We start from the raw sequence: 21,150 nt of genomic DNA, 5'->3' as shown, positions 1-21,150 counted from the left end.
CTCTCTCTTTTTCTTTCGCTCCTCTGCTCTCCTTCTCCTTCCACCCACATGCGTGCGCAGAGGATGGCAGCATGTGTGTGTTTTGTGAGAGAGTGTGCATGTGCTGTGTGAGCAAGTAAAATGCATATAAGGAGAGGGGGCTTGAGGATCTTCTGTAGTGTGGAGGGAGGTTGTTTTGGACAGGAGCCATCCTGCAGCTCAAGTGAAGACTTTTTGTGCACGCAGGGTAAAGGACGACTATATCGACCATGTAAGATGTTTACCAGCAACAAGTTAAGGCACGCTGGATAAAGAATTTGGAATTTCTTACAGAGCCTTTAGCTCTCTATAACTATTCACACAAGCGCTTTTTCTGCTACATTAATATCACCATTAGCTGGTGCTGAGAGTGCATCTCTTTTTATTATCGTGCATATTAATCAAAGTATAATGTATTGCAGGTTATTTCGGTGTGTGTGTGTGTGTGTGTGTGTGTGTGTGTGTGTGTGTGTGTGTGTGTGTGTTTGAGTATGTGTGAGTGTGGGCAGCGTTTTGGGGAATGTCTCCAGAGTTATGCAGTGGGTTAGCCATTCATTGCCCTCCTCTGCACAACGGACAGAATCACACAACCATGAGGCTCGACCGTGGACGGATTCCTGGAATGTTAAACTACCGCGCCCGACACTCCCCACTCCCACTTACTGAGAACACACACAAATGCTTAACTCCCCATCTCTTCTTCCTCACCCCCGGCAGTAACAGGAGGAACAACATTAACAGGGAGGAAGAAAATGAAGACAGAAGAGTAAAGGGATGAGCTACAGGTGAGAGATAGCAGCTCATTGACAAATGTCCTAGCAGAAGGTAACTTCATCAGGGAAGGACTATCATGGAATATCTGCGTCGAATGGGTTAAACAGTGTTGGTTCAGGCCTCTTGAAGAATTCCAACAGTCGCCTGTAAATTTTTGCAATCTTGTCTCGCTGAGTTAATATTTCTGTCGTGTCTGGCTGTAAAGAATACAAATAACAGCAAGCTGACTCACTGTGCAGCAACAGGAGCAAAAGAAATAGAAAGAGGAAAAATACAGTAATGTAGAGTAACTGAATTACGTTAACACTAAGACACAACCTGTGTCCTCTCCTCCTGCTGCTGCTGCTGCTGCTGCTGCTATCAGAACAGGGCCAAGACTTATTAGGTCTGTTTAGGCTTTAGGAAACCAGTTACTGTAAGGTGACTGACCAGCTGCCAGTAGCCAATCAACTAAAACTTGGTAAGTCAGGTTAGGAATAAATAGCCAGATAGGATTGGGGTTCTCCATGACTCGATGGCAAAAAGGCCTAATGACGCCCTGTTCGCAAAACCCCCCAGGCAGTTTTTACACTCTTTTTATTGTTGTATAAAATATGATGAAAAAAGGTAAACCTGGATATGGATCCATGTTTCAGGTACTGTATGTATCTCCTGCAGGTAAGAGGTGTTTGGAAAAGTGCCAGCAAATCCAAAAGGTTTATATATAAAGTGGTTTAGGTCACCTTTAATGGAAGGATCCCATGACCAGATTGATGTTATTTCCATCTCCTGTATCAATATTTGCCTTTACATTGACCCTCACTGTTCCTCCTCTCCTCTTGTATTTAAAATAGAGAGGTAGAGGGTATGAACGATGCCATGTACAATCCAAATTTTAAAACTGAAAAGTCTCTTCCTTCAGAATTTGTGTTAAAATCATGGAGCCGCTGGGAGCTACTGTACAGGGTGAGTCAATTTTCAAAAGTACATGTGAAGTGATGAGAGCAGGCAGTGGGGAGAAAAGTTCAATAATGTCAGTATGATCCCGATAGTTAATTGGATGTTCTTTACAGACGGTACGCGGTGGCAGTGTGGACAGGTGCGCAGGGATGGTCCGGCAAAATCCATTGTCTGGCATTGATTGTGTGACGCACAGAGGGGTAACAGGGCCAAATCCAAATGATCTTAATTGGATTCAGGAGGCTGATTGACATACGGACTGGTTCCACTGTATTTTTGCATTCCATGACATGCTAGGAGGATGTAATCAGTGACCCATGCAAAGGATGGTAAAGAGAGCAGCCGTGCATTTGAATTGCCTGCCCCGTAAACAAGGCGGCGGTCGGCCTCGGTTTGAATTACTCAATGTAAAGAGAGAGTGGTTAAACCGTAGAACACAGATTCTAAAGTTTGGTCCGATTTTGGATGTATGAATCTTATGGAGAAAATTTTTTTTATTAAAAACACTTATACGGAAAAGAGAGGATAAGAGAAAGAGGAAGAGGGAGGGAGAGGGAGAAAGAAACTCTATGTCAAGGCCTTTTGCTAGTATTCAGTGATCTCTCTTGAATTGGGCCAGGTGACCTTGCTCTACCTCCTCTCTACCTAGATCAATACTTTCCCAGGATTTTAAACCAACATACTTTGATGCACCACGGCTGAAGTAAAAGAAGGGGGAAAAGAGACAGGAGTGAAACAAATACAGAGGCACTGAAGGAGCCGGCCAGAAGGGGAGGGAGTGAGGGAGAGTGTGAGGGATGAGTGTTAAGGAAGGGTGAAGGAGAAATAGATGGAGGGAAGGAGGGAGGGAGGGATGGGGTGAGGGGGAGTACAGGAGGGAAAAAAGGACAGGAAGGATGTTAAGCAGGGGTGAAGGAGAAGCAGGGAGGAGAAGAGGAGGAGGGGAAAGAGGACTGAATGGAGGGAGGGAAGCAGGGAGCAACGATCTGTCACACTAGGCAGACTTATCCTCCGCCCAGTAATCTGAGGTACGGTGTTTGTTTATTTTTTGTCCTCATTTAGACACAGGGGCAGACCCAAGGAGGGAGGGGAGGTTGTTGGCCATCATGACAAGCCTATTTCCCCAACCCCTATTGTGCAGGGAATTCAAAATAGGGTTTGGCTAACCAAAAACCTCCCCAAGGTTTCTTTGGCGACAACTGAAATACAGCTATAATACTCATTCAACAATTTTTTTTTTCCAAGCAGGGAGCAAATGATTAACATTCTCTGAATTCTCCAAATCTCCTATTCATATAGTCAAGGCTGAGTGTATCTGTAAAGTGTGAGTGTGTATCAAAAAGCCTCCTCTCTTTTCTGGAGCTTGTGAGGCTGCCTATCTGTGCTGTGACAGCATCTGATTCTCCTCTTTAAGCCAACAGAAACATCTCAATCCCACACACTTAACACTTACACAAAAGGGGTGATGTGATGTGGCGTGCGTGCGCGAGCACATGCCCGTATGTGCAATTTTGAATGTGTGTTTTGGTCTATTCAGTCTTGGCTCTGTCTTTTATTTTGTAGGTGAGTGGGGCTCAACTCAAAAGGCATGACTAGGCTTGGAGTTGTACCCTTCCTCTGCTTTTCTTCCGCTCACAAAGACAGGCAGAGCTCGGGACAAAAGATCCAATTACTAGCCAGTAAAAGCAAAGAAACACAAATACAAGAGTCACACAAACGAATGTGCCCTCGCGGACATGGTCTCAAGCAAATATACGCTCACACAGACACACACACACACACACACACACACACACACATACACACACACACACACTCAGAGATACACACATGTATCGTAGACACACTGACAGTTTAACACCTTCACTGAAGGCAAAAAAAAGTTGAGGAAACAAACAAATAAAAATGAAGAACAAATTCTCCTGTTAACGTGGACAAATTAAGCGCAGTTAAGCACGTGTATTGATCTATTATCGATGTGATTAGAAAATGATTTATTCTTCATTAAGTGGAGGCATTGATTGGAACATTTATGGTGAGTTTTTCTCCGTTGGGATATTTAAATATCATTCAAAGAATGGAGGAAGGCTTAACATAAAAACATACAATTATTCAAATATAGTTTGAACAGTCATTCATAATGACAAAAGAAGTAAATTGTACAGTAAATAAATACTTGAGTATACCTTAAGGTTTTACAGCTTGTTGTAATCTGTTTTATCTCACACGACATCACATTTTTCTATTGTAAAATTATGTTTTCAGAGGTCCAATTTTAAAGAAATACTCTTTATTCTGGAGAAGCTTTTAACAGCAAGCAGAGGTTTATTCCGTAGTTGAGTACAGCAAAGCTCTTCATCACTTTTGGTGCTGCAGTTCAGTAAGAAACTAATATGTGAACAGTTGCTGCAGTTCTGTTGTGTTACTTTGCTGCTGTGAAACAGCCGTAGAGCCACTGATACGCACAAAGAAACTGTCACATAAAACCAAACAAATTTTCTCACGACAGCAACAGCGATCCCAGCAAAATGTTCTCTCACTGAGTCACCGCTGACTATTCATCACTGGCATTGCCACACAATCTCGTTACACTCAAGTGGTACCGCGCGCACGCGCGCACGCGCGCACACACACACACACACACACACACACACACACACACACACGCACACACACACACACACACACACACACACACACACACACACATGCAAGCATGCATTCAGTGTTATCCAAATACAGTGGCTGATGAGGGAAAATACTCTGCAGCAGAGGACACTCATGTCAAAAGCGGTCAAGCCTGTATGTTTTAAGTCTCACAGGTGACCATATGAGCAGGTACTCAAAAAAGACACACGAGTAGGTTTGTGTATACTTGACTTGTAAGTTATGATGAGATGTGTGGCTGGTTGGGTGTAAGTGTGTGTTAATGATCAGTGTGAGCACAGTGTTAGTAAACAGTGACTTACACGACAGGGAGTGTCCTCCTTTGGGCAGGTACTCGTAGAGCAGGGGGTTATCATCTCCCATCATCTCAGCCCGCAGCGACAGCAGGCTGTTCTTACTCATCAGCGCCGCCTTCAGATTGGCTACGGATGAGATGGTTCCACCCACGGCTCCTCCCCCGGCCTCCTCCGATTCGTTGGGACCCATGAAGCCGGGCTCTGCGGTGAGAGCCTCTTCCTGTTTGAGGAAGAAGTCGAGGCGTTCACCGCGGCTGTCTGAGCTGTTGGGTTCGGTCACGTCTGCCCCTGAAGATAGGGATGAAGTAACAGAAGATGGGTGAGGCTCCTCTGTCCTTCTGCAGCTATTGCTGACTGACAATGAAACTAAAGCAGGGAAATTCAAGGAGGCGGTACGGGACAATGCCTCAAAACATTTCACACAGCACTGTTTCGACTTAATTTGAGGGATGACATGCTTCTCCATTGGCTGAAAATCCTGCCAATCTTGGATTTGTGAAACCCTCTCAAAGGGGATATAAAGGGATGGTGGTCAAACTACAGAAATCCAGATCATTGTACTCATTTTGTTGATCTAAGGGTTTCACCCGGCAGCGATAACAGCTTGAGTGAAAATACCCCCCCCACCCCCCCACCCCAACACCACCATATTAAACCAATTCTTTCAAATCTCTCAGTCGAGTCATCATTTACACCCAGTGTTTTCGGTAGCGACTACCAACACGTCATCGCTCTGATTCATCTCTCTCTCCTCGACTCCCTAACATACCTCATCATCACCAGTCAACAAAAATACAGGGAGATCATAAAGAGACAGTGAGAGAGAGAGAGAGCGAGAGAGAGAAGGGCAGACACACAGACGTGATGTGTGTGTGTGTGTGTGTGTGTGTACGCGTGTGTGCATCATGTCTGCGTGTGTGTTTAGCCGTCAGTGTCGTTGAAAGCAGAGTGAGTGGAAAAGCTGTCAGCAGTAGACATGTCGCTGGAGGATCCACTGTAGATCTACAAGACTGTCAGACCACACTGCCGACGACGGCTCCGCTCAACACTCACACATGCACACAGGCAAATACAGACACACAAACACACTTCCATTGCCTCCTAATTGACATTTAACTGATGACAGGTTGCTTTCTCTAACAAAGACTTAGACAAAAATACACACCACGCACATCACCGACTTAGAGACTTTGAAAGAATGGCTTGTCTACACCTAAAACAAACACACACACACACACAGACTTCTGAGCACTAATGCAGACATGTGAGTCGCCTTAAGGGGGGTGTGTGCATAATTATGTGTGATTGTTCTGGACAGAAACCCTCTGACATCCTAATATATAAGCTTACTGTTCCACAAAGCCCATGCAGTGACAGCTGAATTCACACTTAAAGCTAATGGGGAATAAACAAAGTGAAGACAGAAACAGGGGTGATGCGGGGGCACGGAGAACAGGAACGGTCGGAAAAGCGAAGGAGAAAGAAAGTGAAAAAAGGAAAATAGGAGCAGGAGAGCAAAATAGCCCTATTGTCCATTTTAACTACAGTCAGGTAGTGCTAAGTGTTTCCTGTGCAGCCCAGTGCTCGTCTGCTGCAGGGGGAGTCAAGGTGACAGAGACAGTAGTTTGCCTCCACGTCTGGAATACCGATGGGTATACAGCCTCTTCACAGTCTACCGGGTCAATGTTGACCACTCTGTCTCTCTCTCTCTCTCTCTCTCTCACACACTCACTCACACAGACACACACACACACTGTCAGTCATTTTTCATGCCCAGTATAGATAAATGATCACAGATCAGATGGATGGATACACACTCCGTATGCACATACACGCATAGATCTGAAAGGTGCAGAGATGCGAGTGAGATATTGAGGACGCGGGGATGGAGATGGGGCGTGACAGATAAGAGTGACACACATACGAAGTCATCAGCAGCCTTCAAACTACTAAGCAGACGCAGAGGAAGGATATAAAAAGAGGAGATAAAGTAGGAGAAATGAAGGAAGAAGAGAGGAGGCACGGACAGGGTGGAAAGAGAAAGAGAAAGGAAAAAAGGCAGGGGAGTGTAAAAGCGGGGGTGTTGAGCTGTGGAGGAAGCACAGAAGATACACACAAAACACACATGCATGCATCCACGCACACCCCCACCCCACCCGCACACACACAAACAAAGTTAATTAAGGAGGGGGTGTAGGGGTTGGCGCAAGGGGCATAAGGTGCAGGAATTCATTAGAGCTCTGCCCCCTCCTTCAGTGGGCAGCCCAGCAGCCACAGGAGTCAATCAATAACATAGATCTGCTGTTGGCCAACAACAAACACACACACACACGCACAAACACACGCACGCATACACGTATATGGAGAAAGGAGAGGCACACAAATGGAAGGAGAGGAAGCGAAGGAGAGAGAGAAAAGAGGGTCACCTCTGACCCCCATCTCCCTCCACTCATCTGTTCATTGGACGAGTGAATGACCCCTGACCACTTTTCCCAGCATCCCCTGGACACATGCATCTACAGATGTAACATGTCCACCCTCCTCACAGTCATACAGTAATAACGCCTCAGTCACACGCTGCAGATTTAAATGGCAGAGTTATGGAAATGTGATTGCCTCGTGATTTCCCTGCAGAAACAGTACAATTTCTGACTTTTGTTTTTGTTTTTTTTATATATATTTTAATATATGTTTTACACATTAGCAAAGGATTCTCTCCGTGTCCTGCTGACACACTCCATTGAGCAACATACAGTATCCCGCTTTCTGGGGATTTATCCATATTTCCGGGACTAAGCGTGAGATATTAGAAATTAGTATTCAGCTGACCACAAACAGGCTTCCGCACCAAATAATCGGAATATAGTACATAATCCTCCTTCACTTATGTAAGCTTTATCGGCCCTACGTAGATGGTGTGTTACTTAAACCTCATCCTGTTCCAACAGATAAAATCATTTACCACACCAGAAACAGTCGCACCTAATCCCATGCACGCAGCTTATGGATTTCATCATACGTGTGCCGGGTTTCACTGAGGATTTGTAGATACACGTATTGTAGTGTCTTTCAGAGGCAATGGGTTTATCTGGAGTTTTAGAGACACTGCGGTTACATCATTCCTTTGTGCACATATGCTGAGTGTTAACGTACTGGTTGTCATGAGACAACCTATGAATTTCAATGGCATGGTACGCCTTTGAACTGCATGGTCAGATACAAAAAAACAATAGCATTTTCCTCATTTTTTTCCCCCTCCTTTCTTTTGCCTTTACAGTGCAGTGGTCTCTGTACAGTGAAGGGAATTTTCATTTTCCCCTTCATAAAAGAGTCCGAATAATTTAGATTTCTGCTTTCTGAAGAGATCCTCCGTTTAATTTGGTTGCCATGGTAGCCGGGCACCCTTGGCTTCAACATTTATGCTAAATCAAACCCCCTTTTAAAAGGAGAGACAAATATGTGGAAATGGTGGTTCTCTTTGTTCATGTTTGAGTTTGTGTGTGTGTGTGTGTGTGTGTGTGTGTGAATGTGTGTGTGTGTGTGTGTGTGAGCGCGTGAGCGATGCTGCAAGCTATGTGGGGGCTTGAGTGGGAAAAAGCAAAGGCGGAATAAGACTTGCCTTGGAATGAAAGATGTGTGTGTTGAACTATACTTCAAATGTGTTGTGAGGGATACTGCATTTATAAACCATTGAGAGAGTTACAGCTAATGGATAGAAGATACAGTTTTATGTGCTGTGGTTGGAGGCTGCACTGTATATATGTGAGTGAAGTGTGTGAGTGTGTGTTTCACAAGGGGAGTTGTGTTATTGGAGAGCGCGCTTTGACGCAGTAAAGAGGAGGAGAGAGAAGGTCTGAAAAGGGAGGGAAGGGTCAGCTGACCCAGTTTGACCTCTGATCTTCTGTTCTGATTGTGCTCAAGGAGTGTGTCTGCGTGTGTGTGTGTGTGTGTGTGTGTGTGTGTGTTTCAACATAAGCCTCCTTTGCCTCCAAATGAAGCCAAACACTCTGTTGTGTGAGGGAGTTTTCATTTCCCATAAAAATACAGGTTTTTGATAGATAGGATGAGCAACATGAACTGGATTTTCATCCACTATTTGCACATGCACACATGACATGTCTGTTGGTGGACACACTCCTTTAACACCTCCAGTCACACACGCTCACGCACACAACACAACACACCACGCCTTCAAATCACCAGAGACAGTAGCCAAACACAATGGAGAGAAAAAGTCCAGGGTGGTTAAGCAACGAGTTACTGAGGCTTGTCGACCACAAGAGAGCTGTCAAGAAGAAAGTAGGGCTTGTGTGCATGTTTGAGTATGGAAGTGCAAACAAAGGAGAAAGACTCTCTCACTGTGTCTCTTTGTGTGTATGTATGTGTGTGCGTACGTGTATGTGTGTGCGTGCGTGCGTGCGACAGAGAAAGACTCAGAAAGAAGCCTTGCCCCAACTCGGCCTGGTTAATGGCTCAGCCAGCCTGAGGTTGAAAAGGACAAGGCATTACAAGAGCCGTGTTGTCACAAGACCCTGCTGCTCGGCGTATTGTCTATGCGACATTACAGCGACATGCTTCCAAACGGGAAAATGAAAGTCTCTCCTTCACCTTTTTTTTTTTCTCACAAACAGCTCCACACACTGTACGTGTGATTAGTGCGTGTTTGTCCTCGCGTGGACAAAGAGGGGAGGGAAGGTAGAACTTGCTTCCTCAGCATGCCAGAGTTTGAGAGGGTAAAAAAGTAATTTCAGCCGAGAAGGGGGAGTGAGGCACTAAAACAGCTCAAGAATTCAGAGGCAATTTAAAAAGCAGTGTGGGAGAGGGGAATGAAAAAAATGCTGGGTTAAAAAGGAGGGAGGATGGAAAGTAAAAGAGGTTGTTATTCTCTCTCTCTCTCTCTCTGTCTGTCTTCCTCTCCCTTACTTGCTCTCTCTCTGTTGTTTTTAGGGACTAGCCGGGCCACAACCTCCAGGAGAGATAGGGAAGGGTGGGTGGTGGTGATGGTGGTGGTGGGGTTTGTGTGGATAGGGAGGGCAAGCATAAATCAAGCAGAGCCTGAAGGCTTTAGAGCAGGGAGGGACAGAGGGAAAAGAGTGGTAAAGGACAGGGAAGAGAGAGAGAGAGCGAGAGAGAGAGAGAGAGAGAGAGAGAGAGATGATGGTGCTGGTGGTGATGGTGGTACTGCTGGGGGCTCGGAGAAAAAGAGAGAGTGTGGGTGGAGGGGAGGAGAGGAGAGGAGAGAAGAGAAGAGGAGCACAGCGATTGCAAGAGTGGTGGGGTGAGAGGTGGTCGGTGGGGTGATGGAGTGTGGGTGGGAGGGTGAGTGAAGGGGGAGCGAGGAGAGGTGAGGGGGAAGTTACAGAGGCTGTGGGAGGGAGGGTGGGTGGTGCCGGTGGGGGTGAGCAAGTGAGTGTTTGAGAGTGCGTCTACGGTATAAAGCCAGCTAAATTTGAAAATGCATCTTTCTCTCTGCGCTCTGGTCGACATCGAGACGGCAAGGCTACAAGATGCAGTTACACAAACAGACAGTGGGGGCAGTATGTCAAGAGAAGAAGCCTGCTGCTGCTTTTTCTACCATTACCTAATTAACAATATAGCATCCATTACAAAAGCTCCTCCGGTGTCACCAAGACATTACTGTGATAGCCAGGGATGAGCTGGCCTGGTCGCTACTTTTTGGTCAACAAGTGGATTTGCTTGGTTGCTAATGGGAAAATAAGTTCACAGAGTTGAGTCAGTTTAAAATGCATTTCTACCATTGTCTCATAACTGTCTGCAAACTCTTTAGTAGAGCAGTTTACTCTAACAGAGGAAGATAAACACAAGCGGATGGCGAAACAAAGCTAATAAGCTACGACAGCCTCTCCATTTTTAAAACTCTTCAGTTTTTTTGGTTCCCTCAAAGGGCGGCACCGTAAGGATGGATTGCTATTGTTCACTGGTGTCAATCTGAGTGTCAAAGTTGGCCAAATTTTTTAAATCTTTCATTGGCACACAAAGTACACAGGCAATTATGTGACTGCTCTGGCACTGTGGCCGCATGTTTAAAAGTATATCACAAGCCTTAGTGTGGATACAGACAACTCTCACCTGAAACCATCTCTGTGATGACTCATTTTAATATAGTATAGTATATTATCTCACAATACAAGGGTTGCTATTAGTATTTGTGTTCAACCTGGCAGATGACTTTGTGATCATAAGATAGTGATAGTGACATCTCAGCACAGCAGTGCAAGATTTATTGTTCCCCTGGTTAAAATAAAGCCATGATCTGGGATCAAATCGCTATTTTATGCTCATTCAGATGTCTGACACCAGAAACATGAAAATAAATATATAAATATAAATAGATAATCATGGAGACATGTTGGCAATGATGCAGAGTTTTGTTGTTTTCTGTCCGAAAGAGTACGACAAAGACCAGATTCATCTGTTTTCCTGTTGTTGAAGTGTTTCTTGGAAAAGGGTTGAAAAGTCTTTTTCGTTTTCAAAATTAGCCGCCATGGTGCGGACGTACTCAGAGTGAGCAAGTGAATGAGTGAAGGAAGGGAGGGAAAGAGGGAGCGGGTGAGTGCGTGGGGGATGGAGGATTGCAGGGCTCAAGGTAATCTGGGGAGTTAATGCAGCTTAGAGGGACTGTGAAGAGTGGGAGGGAGGTAGAGAGAGAGAGGTAGAGAGAGAGAGCGAGAGAGGGGGAGTGATGGCAGAGGGAGAGAGAATATAAAAATAATAGGGTCAGCTGGGAAAGAGAGGGAGAGAGGAATAAATGAAGACATATCAGAAACAAAAGCCGAAGCAACTGAGGGGGGGGGGAGAGAGAAAATGAGAGAGAGAGAGAGAGAGAGTAGAGGCAGTGTAAAAGCAGGAGAGATAGGAGAGTGGAGGGGGAGAGAGCGAGCCGAGTGAGTGTGTGAGATAAAGAGTGGGCTAATGAAAGGTAGGGTGAGGCTGAGCGAGTTGGCGGGTAAGAGGGAAGTCGACACAGAGAGAGAGAGAGAGAGAGAGAGAGAGAGAGCGGGGGAGAGGTCTGCATGGGGAAAGAATGCTGGGTGGGGAAGGAAGGCAGACACGCAGGGCTTTGTGCTAAAAGCAAAGAGGGAGAGCGATGGAGAGATTGAGAGAGAGAGAGAGGTTATGTCTTGGCTTTATGCACAGCGGAGGAACTGGTGAGCGGGCACGAGCCCAAAGGCCCCGTCCAGTCCGGTCCAGGGTCGTGTTTGAAGGGTGAGGTGGGAGAGAGAGGTTGAAACGAGGGATAACGGAAAGAGGAGGAGGAAAACGACCATGACTCTGGGTGGGGATGCTGTACAGAGCCCGTGGCTTATTGGTGTGTGGGTTAACACACTCCTCGACTCACACTGACCAGCTCAGAGGCTCAGAGGCAACCTAGCCAGAATTACTTCTTACTGCTCCCTGGAAATGAATTTAAGACGAGTTTAACAAGCAAACAAAGTTGGCAAGATCAAAATATTTCCATCTGGATGTTCTGCAGCAGATGATGAAACCATAAATGAGATAAAGCACATGTTAAGACGCATGAAATTCAAATGTGAAGCAGACATTGGTGAGGGGAAAACGGTTTTTATTTTGCTCATTAAGCACAAAAATCTCCATTTGACACCTCAACTGTGTGATGTAAATTACGCCTACAAAAAATGTATGAGCACACGCATGTACAGAACCATGTGTGCATCTATCTGCTGTTTGTATTAGCATTCATTCAAGTATATAAGGGCGTGTGACAATTCCTTATTGTTTGTTTTTAAACCCTCAACACCCCTTGAGAAATTGTTTTTTCCTGACCTCCAGGTATTTAAATTCTCTTCTTTCCTTAATGTACTCCAGGACATTGTGACATCACTGTTGGGTGCGGTCAGAGGCAAGACAGACTTGAACCTTTCCACCAGTGAGGGCAGTGAAATTGTGCTTCTGACTCTTGATGCTTATTATTTCATCCGATTTTCAAGACAAATCAAGTTCTAGCGACCAAAATCTTCTTTTGTCGTTAAATACTTTAATTGGAATTAAGTTTGCAGAGTCCTCCTTCCTATATATTTGATGCTTCAACTTACTTACACCTAAGCATTTTGTTATGTAGTGAGTTCGCCAAAGCATTCAGGATTTTTCCCACATTTAGAATCAGATAGAACTAAACAACAAAGGTGACTGTCTTAGATAGAAATTTTTGCTCTTCGCAAATGTTCAGCATCACGAAATCTGTCAGTGTACAACAAAAACAAGACCTTTGAAAAATTCCAATACCCTCAAATATTTTTCAGTTTTCATTATCTGACTTTGTCGGACTTTTGCTAAGATGAATAAACGGCTTCGTAGGCCGACCTCTCGAGAGCCCCCCCCATCAAGTCGCAGCCTGACAGAAAACACAAGATGTGAAGACACACAATCATTCACTACAATCACAACAGGTGAGCGGAGAGAAGATGACCAGTACAAGAGGTTCCTCTACAGACAGTCAATGTCACTGTACTCTGTTCACAGAGGGACACTCCACTGAGCGGTTAGCAGGGGGTGTTACATGTTCTCTGGAGAGCATTAGCGTTGTTGTCGGGCTGCCCAGTGACCAGAGAGGCTATTGCCCCCTCTCTCTGCTCATCTCTCCCATCTCATAACATTAAGACTGTGCCTCTCTGTGCTTGTATCCTTGGCAACCTGCCTCCAACAATGGAGAGAGCTCTGGCCTCAGCATGGGAGGAGTACGGTGCCATGGAGAGGAAAAGCAAGGGCGAGGGAGATAGAGGGAGATGGAAAACTGGCAGAGAGGCTGGCCAGAGAGGGAGAGTGAAGGAACGAGTTGCAGTGTTTGTCGTGCGCAGATGTGTAGGTCAAAAAGAGGGAACGGAGCAAAGGGTTAAACAGAGGAAGGAAGTGAGACAAATGAGACGTGGATGAGGGAGCAAAACCTGTGCAAGCTGTGAGCTTAATGTTAGTGGATCAGTGGAGATCTGTGTCACTCCTGAGCTGATAAAAGTTGGACGGGTGTCAAGATCAGGGCAGGACGGATCTGGACCTTGAACCTCAAAGCACTCCGTGAGCCTCTCAGCAGTCCAAAGCCTGTGAAGATGCCACTGAAATAGAAGACGACCTCGTTTGACGCTGCTTTATAATCAGAGTTCTGGCAGCGGCAGCCAATGTGGAGCTGATGGTGCCCACGGATCATGTGAATCCAAGTTTGATTCTATTAGTTTTGATTGTGATTTGATTTACCTTACAAATTGCTGTAAGTGATGAATGTTTTTCATGACCTCAGGGCTCATGAAAACCCTTTCAAACACACTGACATTTTTAGACATTGGAGCTGGAGATTTGAAAGCAATATTTGTCTGCAAATCCAAAAATTACTAGGGAAACCGCTCTGTTCTGCAGGGGGATATCATGTGTGACAAGAGAGACACAGTTGCCACAGCATGGCCCCTCTATGATATGAGTATGAGAGGTAAGAACAGTGTATGAACAGAGGCTCAAACCACAGCGAGGGATGCAGACTATAGAGGACTGTTCATCTTCTCTTCCCCCACTGCAGCTGAGCTGAACCACTGAGATTAATTGCTTATGATCAAATCAGCAGAAGCTGTGCAAATTAAAGAGCAGGCTCCCCCAACACACACACACACACACAGACACACAGACACACACACACACACACACACCCCTCCTTATCCCTCACCTCCGCATCATCTCCCACCCACCCCGAGCCAGACCCAGTGGACAGTGCGTGTGACGAGCCCCGGTGCTTATTCAAGGCTACAAACGTGTCATTTCCTCTTTCCCCGGAGAGGAACATAGAGCTCAGAAAGGGCTCGACATGGAGCAAGGGGTCAGTCAAATAGTGCAGGCACATGAATACACATGCACAAATACTGTACACACAGCCTCACATGCACGCATACACAGAGGGAGAGTCAGTGCCCTAAGCAGAACTGCTGATATCTCACCCCGCTTCTCGAAACCGCTCCTCTCCCTGCTTCTCTCTCTGACTCTCTCATTAAGAAGCCATTAGAGAGAAGGGCAGCGTGAGACCACATGACCTCTTCCTAACCCCTGTAACACACCCCAGAAAGGGAGGGAGGAATACAGGGAGGGAGGGAGAGAAAGGGGCAAAAGATATAAACAGAATCAGATAGCAAAAGGGGAGGGAGAGAAAAGAGGGAGCGATAAGAGGATGAAAGAGAGAGATGGGGCAAAGGGAAAAAGTTGAGAGTATATGAGTTCAAGCAATGAGCAAAGAACTGAAAAAAAAAAAGGTGAGCAGTTAGTGATCAAATACAACCCCCCACTGGGACAGAGGGACAGTTGAGCAGCAGAAAAAATCTGAGCTTATGTTCCTGAATTTTACTCTTCCTATAATATGAAATATCTGGCTATATAATTCCAATATCTCCTGTGCAGTTTCTGGTGTACAAATCACAACTCAACCATGTTTGTTTTGTTTTGTTTTTTTTAACGTGATTCGCACTGCAAAAAGGTGACATCATCTCACTGTACTGGCAGATCACTCTAATACAACATTTTACAATTCACTACTAGATGAATCAATGTGCTGTTTGCAGCGTTCTCAGCGGAGGGATGGCGAGGACGAAAACATGGTAGATAGAGGAGGTATGTATGAGTCAGAATGGAAGAGAGAGGTAGAGAGGCGTGTGATAAGTATGCAGTGACTTTAGGAGAAGGGGATAATTTGGGAGTGGAGGGGAAGACGGCTAGGCTGCTTCCTTAGTCGGACACAGGAATGTAGAGCGGGCGGATCCCAGTGCGTGTGTGTGTTTCAATGTGTATGTGCGTGTTTGTGCCAGACAGGAATCCCTGACCCCCACAGACTCCGGCTCCACTTATCAAAGTCTGAACAGAGAAGTATGGAGGGGTACAGTGGAGGGGGCAAAGAGGCCTGGGTGTCCAGCGCTATCAAATCCACCTCTAACCCCCATTGCTCCCTTTCCCCTCTCCTGCAATACACACACACACACACACACGTCTACACACAGAAACACAGTTTAAACCTTGAAGCTGGATGTCTCTGAGGCTGGAGCAACTATGGGAAGGCCAAACGGTCTAACCACGAAAAGAAAAAAGAAAAAACCTGCCAGGGTCACAGACAATTACACCATATACACATGCAAATACACACTCTCTGTCTGTCTGTCTCTATCTGTCTCATATGCATTCCCACACCCACACCCACACACACACACACTCTTAGAACAAACTCTAAAGTCCTCTTTTACTTTTCTGAACAGCCATCACCTTCCACCACTGAAGGAGTCTCTCACTCACTCTGAATTCACATGAGGCCCCCTCAAAGTTTTTTTTTTTTTTTCCACTCAGGTCAGGTGTAGTCTCAACTGGGGAATTAGTGTTAATAAAAAAAAAAAACCTACGGGCACCCCTGTTGTGGGAGGTCCCACCTGAAACGAGCCCATGACCCATTTTAGATTCAGAGATACTGACTTACGAGGAAGAGGGATGGGGGGTGAAGACAGATAGAGAGAGTGGAAAGGAGATCAAGATGAAGTTATTCTTTGCATGCCGCTGCTTGATTATATGAGGGTAGTGAGGAGGAAAGAGCTGGAGGGAGAGAGGTGGAGGGAGGTGGAAACAATGAGGAGTACGAGCAGGCAGGCAGGTGAACTGGGGCAAAGGGGTTGGGGGAGAGTCGGGAAACAAAGGAGAGTTTGGCCTCCTTTTATGAATCATCTTTAACAACAAAGAGCAGAATTAAACAGGAGAAAGCTAAAGTCCTGACGTCAACGCCGGGCTGGCTGCTGTTCCAGCTTCTGTAACTCAATGCAGTCTCTGTTCAATTCTTTCATCTGTCTTTCAGAGAGAGCGAAACATAATTCTGAGCTAAATGACTGTGTAATACAGAAGTTGCTTTAAAAATGTGAACCTATTCTGATTTCAAAAAAGCTGAACAAGAATTGAAGAATCTATTCAAGAAACTACACCTCCCACAATGTTTTCAGTTTGTCAATGTGCGTGTTATAAGTCGTCATGTTTCACACGTATCATTCCTTGTGTATTTGCCTCTTTAGAAGCCTTTGGGAAAGTCTTTCAACTTGCAAAAACTTTTTTTGTTTTTTGCCTCATCGGAGCAGTGGACACAACACAACACTGACATACACTATTATCAACTTTTGAGGTGATATGGCGAACTTGTTAGCGAAGAGTTGCCTATTTACACATTCAGCAGACACTGAGCAACATTAGCATTCATTTGGAGTTGTGTTCAAGGCAAACTGTAAGTCCAATATTCACTCTCTGTTTAGAAATGTTTTTGCTATCCGCTTACTTTCCTGAGGGAAATACCTGGCTGTGCAGCAGCTTAATGCTCCACTATGTTCACCAGCTCTTTGCTAACTTTTGTCTGTCTGCCACTGGTACAGGGCAAGAAAGGTAGAGTGGGCTTTTAGAGCTTTTTCACTTAAAACAGATGTTTTCAGTGAAACATCAGAGCAGCCAGAGTGAACCAAGACAGTACAGTTGTGGCCTGAAAAAAAACCAAACACTGAGCTGCAAGATGCTAAAAAGCTCCACGGAGCTGAAGGGAACTGCAGAGTCAGGTGGTAATTCTTCATCACTCTGAGTGACCCCTTTCACACTGTCACATTGTTAATATAGAAATATTGAGTTTAACTGCTTTAAAGAAAAGGTAAGAAGGTGTGCTATTATAAAAGCCATGTCTGGTGAGTCCATTTTCATAGCTCACTCTCGACTGGTCTCAGTCTGGTCAAGTTGGTGACCTGTAACCCATGAAGGTCTTGTCTTTGTGGGAAATGGTGTTCGTTCAAGGCCGCTAAAAACACAACAATCAAAGTGGCAACAACGTTTTGCTCAAAAAACATCCCATTCTAGACAAATGCAGTCAATCATATGACATACAGCTGAGAAAAGTTATGTGGGGATTTTTAGTCTTTTGCATTATTACAAATGTCAGTGTGACTGTGAAGTAGATTTCTTACTTTTAGAACAAAACCTGGAAGTTCCAGTTTTACACAACTAATAAACAGATGCAGATCCTACTGATGAAGAGGAAGTTTAACTCACAGCCCTGTCTTTATTTGAGCCCATATACTCAACGTGAAACAACACACACACCCACACACACACAACCATACTGTACACAAGGAGCGACCGTAGCTCCAGTGTATGTGATGAGTGAAAACAGAAGTGACAGTGTGAACTGACTGGATGGAAAGGAAGGTCCAAACAGACAGAGGGAAGGAGGGATAGAGGAGAGAAGGAGGGGACAAATAGTTGTGAAGGACAGATAGTGGCTTCCAGGACTGTCTTCAACGCCTCTATAACTATCAAACCCAAAAAGAACCACACACAAATACACACACACACTCTTGTATGTACACAGCCCAAGCCATAATTGTCCCCTGTGGTGATTTTGGCCTCTCCCTCCTAGTTTCTCATTGCTGTTGGCCAACTCTTCTGTATCTTTAACACTTTCTTTTTTCCTCTTTTCGAGGGGGGGTTGTCACAAGAGAAGGAATGAGGGATGAATGAGAAAGAGAGGTCTAAAAGGAAGGAGGTGTGGAGGGGTGTGACGGCGAAAAGGGGGAATGAGGGGAAGGAGGGAAAAGGAGAGAATGAATGTATAAGAGGAAGGGAGACTTTGCCCTCCAGCGGGAACACTCCCACGATTGTGTGTACGTGTGTGTGTGTGCACGTGTGTGTGTGTGTGTTTGTGTGCTGGCTGTGCCTCGGCCAAACCGACACACCCACAGGCTGTAGACCTCTATATCCTGTTCGGGTTGTCCGTTTGTCCAAACATCATGCACCCACCCTCGTCTCCCCCACCTCCTCCTCCTCTCCTCCTCCTCCTCCTCCTTCTCGCTCCCCTTTTCTAACTGGTCTGACGCTGATGGGGGTAGAGGCCGCAGAGGGAGTGGGTACGGTAAATAGAACAAAGCCACCTTTCTAAAATAAACAGACCGGGAAAGGGGAACTTCAGGTTGACTGAAAATGAGAGAAAAAGAGAACACAGATCCAGCCATGAGCTTACTGTGAAGCAATTTCTTTTTTAAGGTTAAACTCTTCACAAAAGTTACCGTTTCTGCTTCTCCTTGTCAGTCAGCCAGTCAGTCAGTCTGCCACTGTATATGTCTGCCTCTCTCTCTCTCTCACACACACACACACACACACACACACACACACTCTTAAATAGTCTCAATATCCCGGCTGCTTGTGCTCGACTAACTCTTGGTGAATGCTGGGTACAGTGTGACACATAAGCCACAGTGAGCAGTGCTGCCAGGCTCACGGCTACAGGGCCCATTACTGGCTATCAGATCACTGGAGGAGAGAGGCATCTTAACTCACATCACATCTCCATCTCATATCTCCAAAAGAGATGGATCTCCCACTGAAGAGGAGGCGGCCTCCCTCACACGTAAGGCTCATCGGTTTTTCTTTTTTCGTAAAGATTTTCCATGATAATACCTTGACTTTTTTTTTTTTTTTTTTTTAAAGAAGCAATTTTCACAAGGTTTTAGGCCCCAAGGCATCCAAAGGTTGCCATGTCTGCTCCTGCAACAGGACACTGATCACTGCAGTTTACAGTAGGCAAAGCATATGATAACCTGAGATCAGAGGTTACCAAACGTTTTGGCTTTAGACCCCTTAAAATAAAACTATGACTGCTCATCACAGGTTCAACAGCTTGTGACCAGTTCAATCAGACTGATTTTTCCTTCTGACACTGTTTTATTTGAATTCTTTACTGAGGCTTGAGGAGATAAAATGATCCAACAGTGCACAAACAAAAAGGGAAAAGTCTGAAAAAGTTAACCTAATTTTACCTTTCCCTTCCTGTTATTCATCTCTGACCCCCAGATTGGGAACCAATGGATTTTCAAAATGTGAGGGGAGGGTTGAAGGAGGGGCCCAGACTGAGATATGTCCCGTGAGGAAAAACTAGAGCCTGATGCTGAAATTTGTATCAAAAGTCATACTCCTTCTTGGAGTAATAACTCAGTTCAATCTGAACACACATACATATGTGATAAACATATTTTTAGGTTTAGTGTGACTTACACTTTCTTTGGATATCATTATTTCCATTGTCCAATACAATGTCAGTGAATTCGTTTTGTAACATAGAAAAAAGAAACATCCTTATAACTCCAGAGCTTGCCTGAGAATCATCACATTTTTAAGTTTTCTTCAGTATTAAAATAATCCAGGGATAGTTGTCTGTACAGCCATGGGTATATACACAACAGCAACTGCAAATAGCTAATTCAGCATGCTTTTAATGATGCCAATTTGCCAAAAATAAAAACATAAATAGGCCATAAAACAGGTTTTAGCCCACAGCTAATACCATGGCAAAATTATAGGCCCACTTCCTGTTTACACCTCCCAAAGTATTATGGAAACGGTACTCCTAAAACGTAGAGCATGATTATCCTGCTAATCAAAGTAAGATAAAGGGGAACACAGGTGTCTCAGTTTTGTCTGAGGGAGGGCACACAGGGTCACACATTGAAAACACGTGGCTTCAACAATGCTTCCAGTGGCAGAGAGTGAAAACCAAATGGGGGGAAAAAAAACACGAAATGGATTGCTGATTATGCACCACTTACTACTCAAACTCTCTGAGGAAGTAAAAAATAATAATAGTTGGTATTAATGGTATCTTAAAAATAAGTTTTCACCAGGATTTGGGTAGTGTCGATGTTTTTAGACATATTTTGGAAAGTAAGCAGGTAAGTAAAGACATGTGGTCCCCCAGGTATCATCTTCTTTTATAGATGGAATTGAGCATTAGAATAAATACCTGAGTTATAGAAAGAGTTACAGAGCTGAGTTATAGGGGCTGTTGGGTGTGCTTGAATATATAGGAGTGTGTGTGTCTGAGGTGGAATGTTTGACCTATAAAGTAAACCGCAACCATTAATATATCTGTGTACAGCACATTTGGGGTATGTTTGAAGTGTGTCGGTGTGTAGGGGTGGGTTTTTAGCTGTGGAGGGGTACTGCTGTGAATGTTCAACCACAGAAACCTCCTGACCCACCCACCCGTACGCTGTGCCAACAGGACATCCTGTCAGGATGCATTCTGGGTAGTTTAATTCTTAGACTGGAGCGATCAATGCCAAGTGATGTGTGTGTGTGTGTGTGTGTGTGTGTGTGTGTGTGTGTGTGTGTGTGTGTGTATAGACAGAGTTTAACCACATACATCTGAAGTGAAATGTAGGATTACACATATTTTATTTGCAGGTGTTATGCATGCATGTGTTTATATACTTGTGTGCAAGCTAGTGGGTGAGTGTGTACAGTATGTGTGTGGGCCATGGCTGACTAAAGCACACACATGGGCCCAACCCAGGTGCACTCAGGGAGGGATGGCTAATCTTTAACCCCCACAAACACATATACACACTCCTCCTCCTCCTCCTCTTCTCCACCCAGCAATCTTTCTCCGGGC

The 21,150-nt window shown here is 45.0% G+C and overlaps 1 protein-coding gene across 6 annotated transcripts in view; it reads right to left on the bottom strand.

The window, feature by feature from the left end:
• Window positions 1–21,150, bottom strand: part of zbtb46 (zinc finger and BTB domain containing 46) — a 68,519-nt gene that overhangs the window by 18,481 nt on the left and 28,888 nt on the right. For all 6 annotated transcript variants that reach the window (XM_056384486.1, XM_056384484.1, XM_056384483.1 and 3 more), the window contains one exon: window positions 4,701–4,982. In XM_056384486.1, coding sequence (XP_056240461.1) covers window positions 4,701–4,982 — 282 coding nt within the window. The remainder of the gene's footprint in view (window positions 1–4,700; window positions 4,983–21,150) is intronic.

The sequence above is a fragment of the Seriola aureovittata genome, chromosome 9 (assembly GCF_021018895.1).
Source record: "Seriola aureovittata isolate HTS-2021-v1 ecotype China chromosome 9, ASM2101889v1, whole genome shotgun sequence".
NCBI classification, from domain to species: domain Eukaryota; kingdom Metazoa; phylum Chordata; class Actinopteri; order Carangiformes; family Carangidae; genus Seriola; species Seriola aureovittata.
This window is presented reverse-complemented; position numbering and strand designations above follow the sequence as displayed.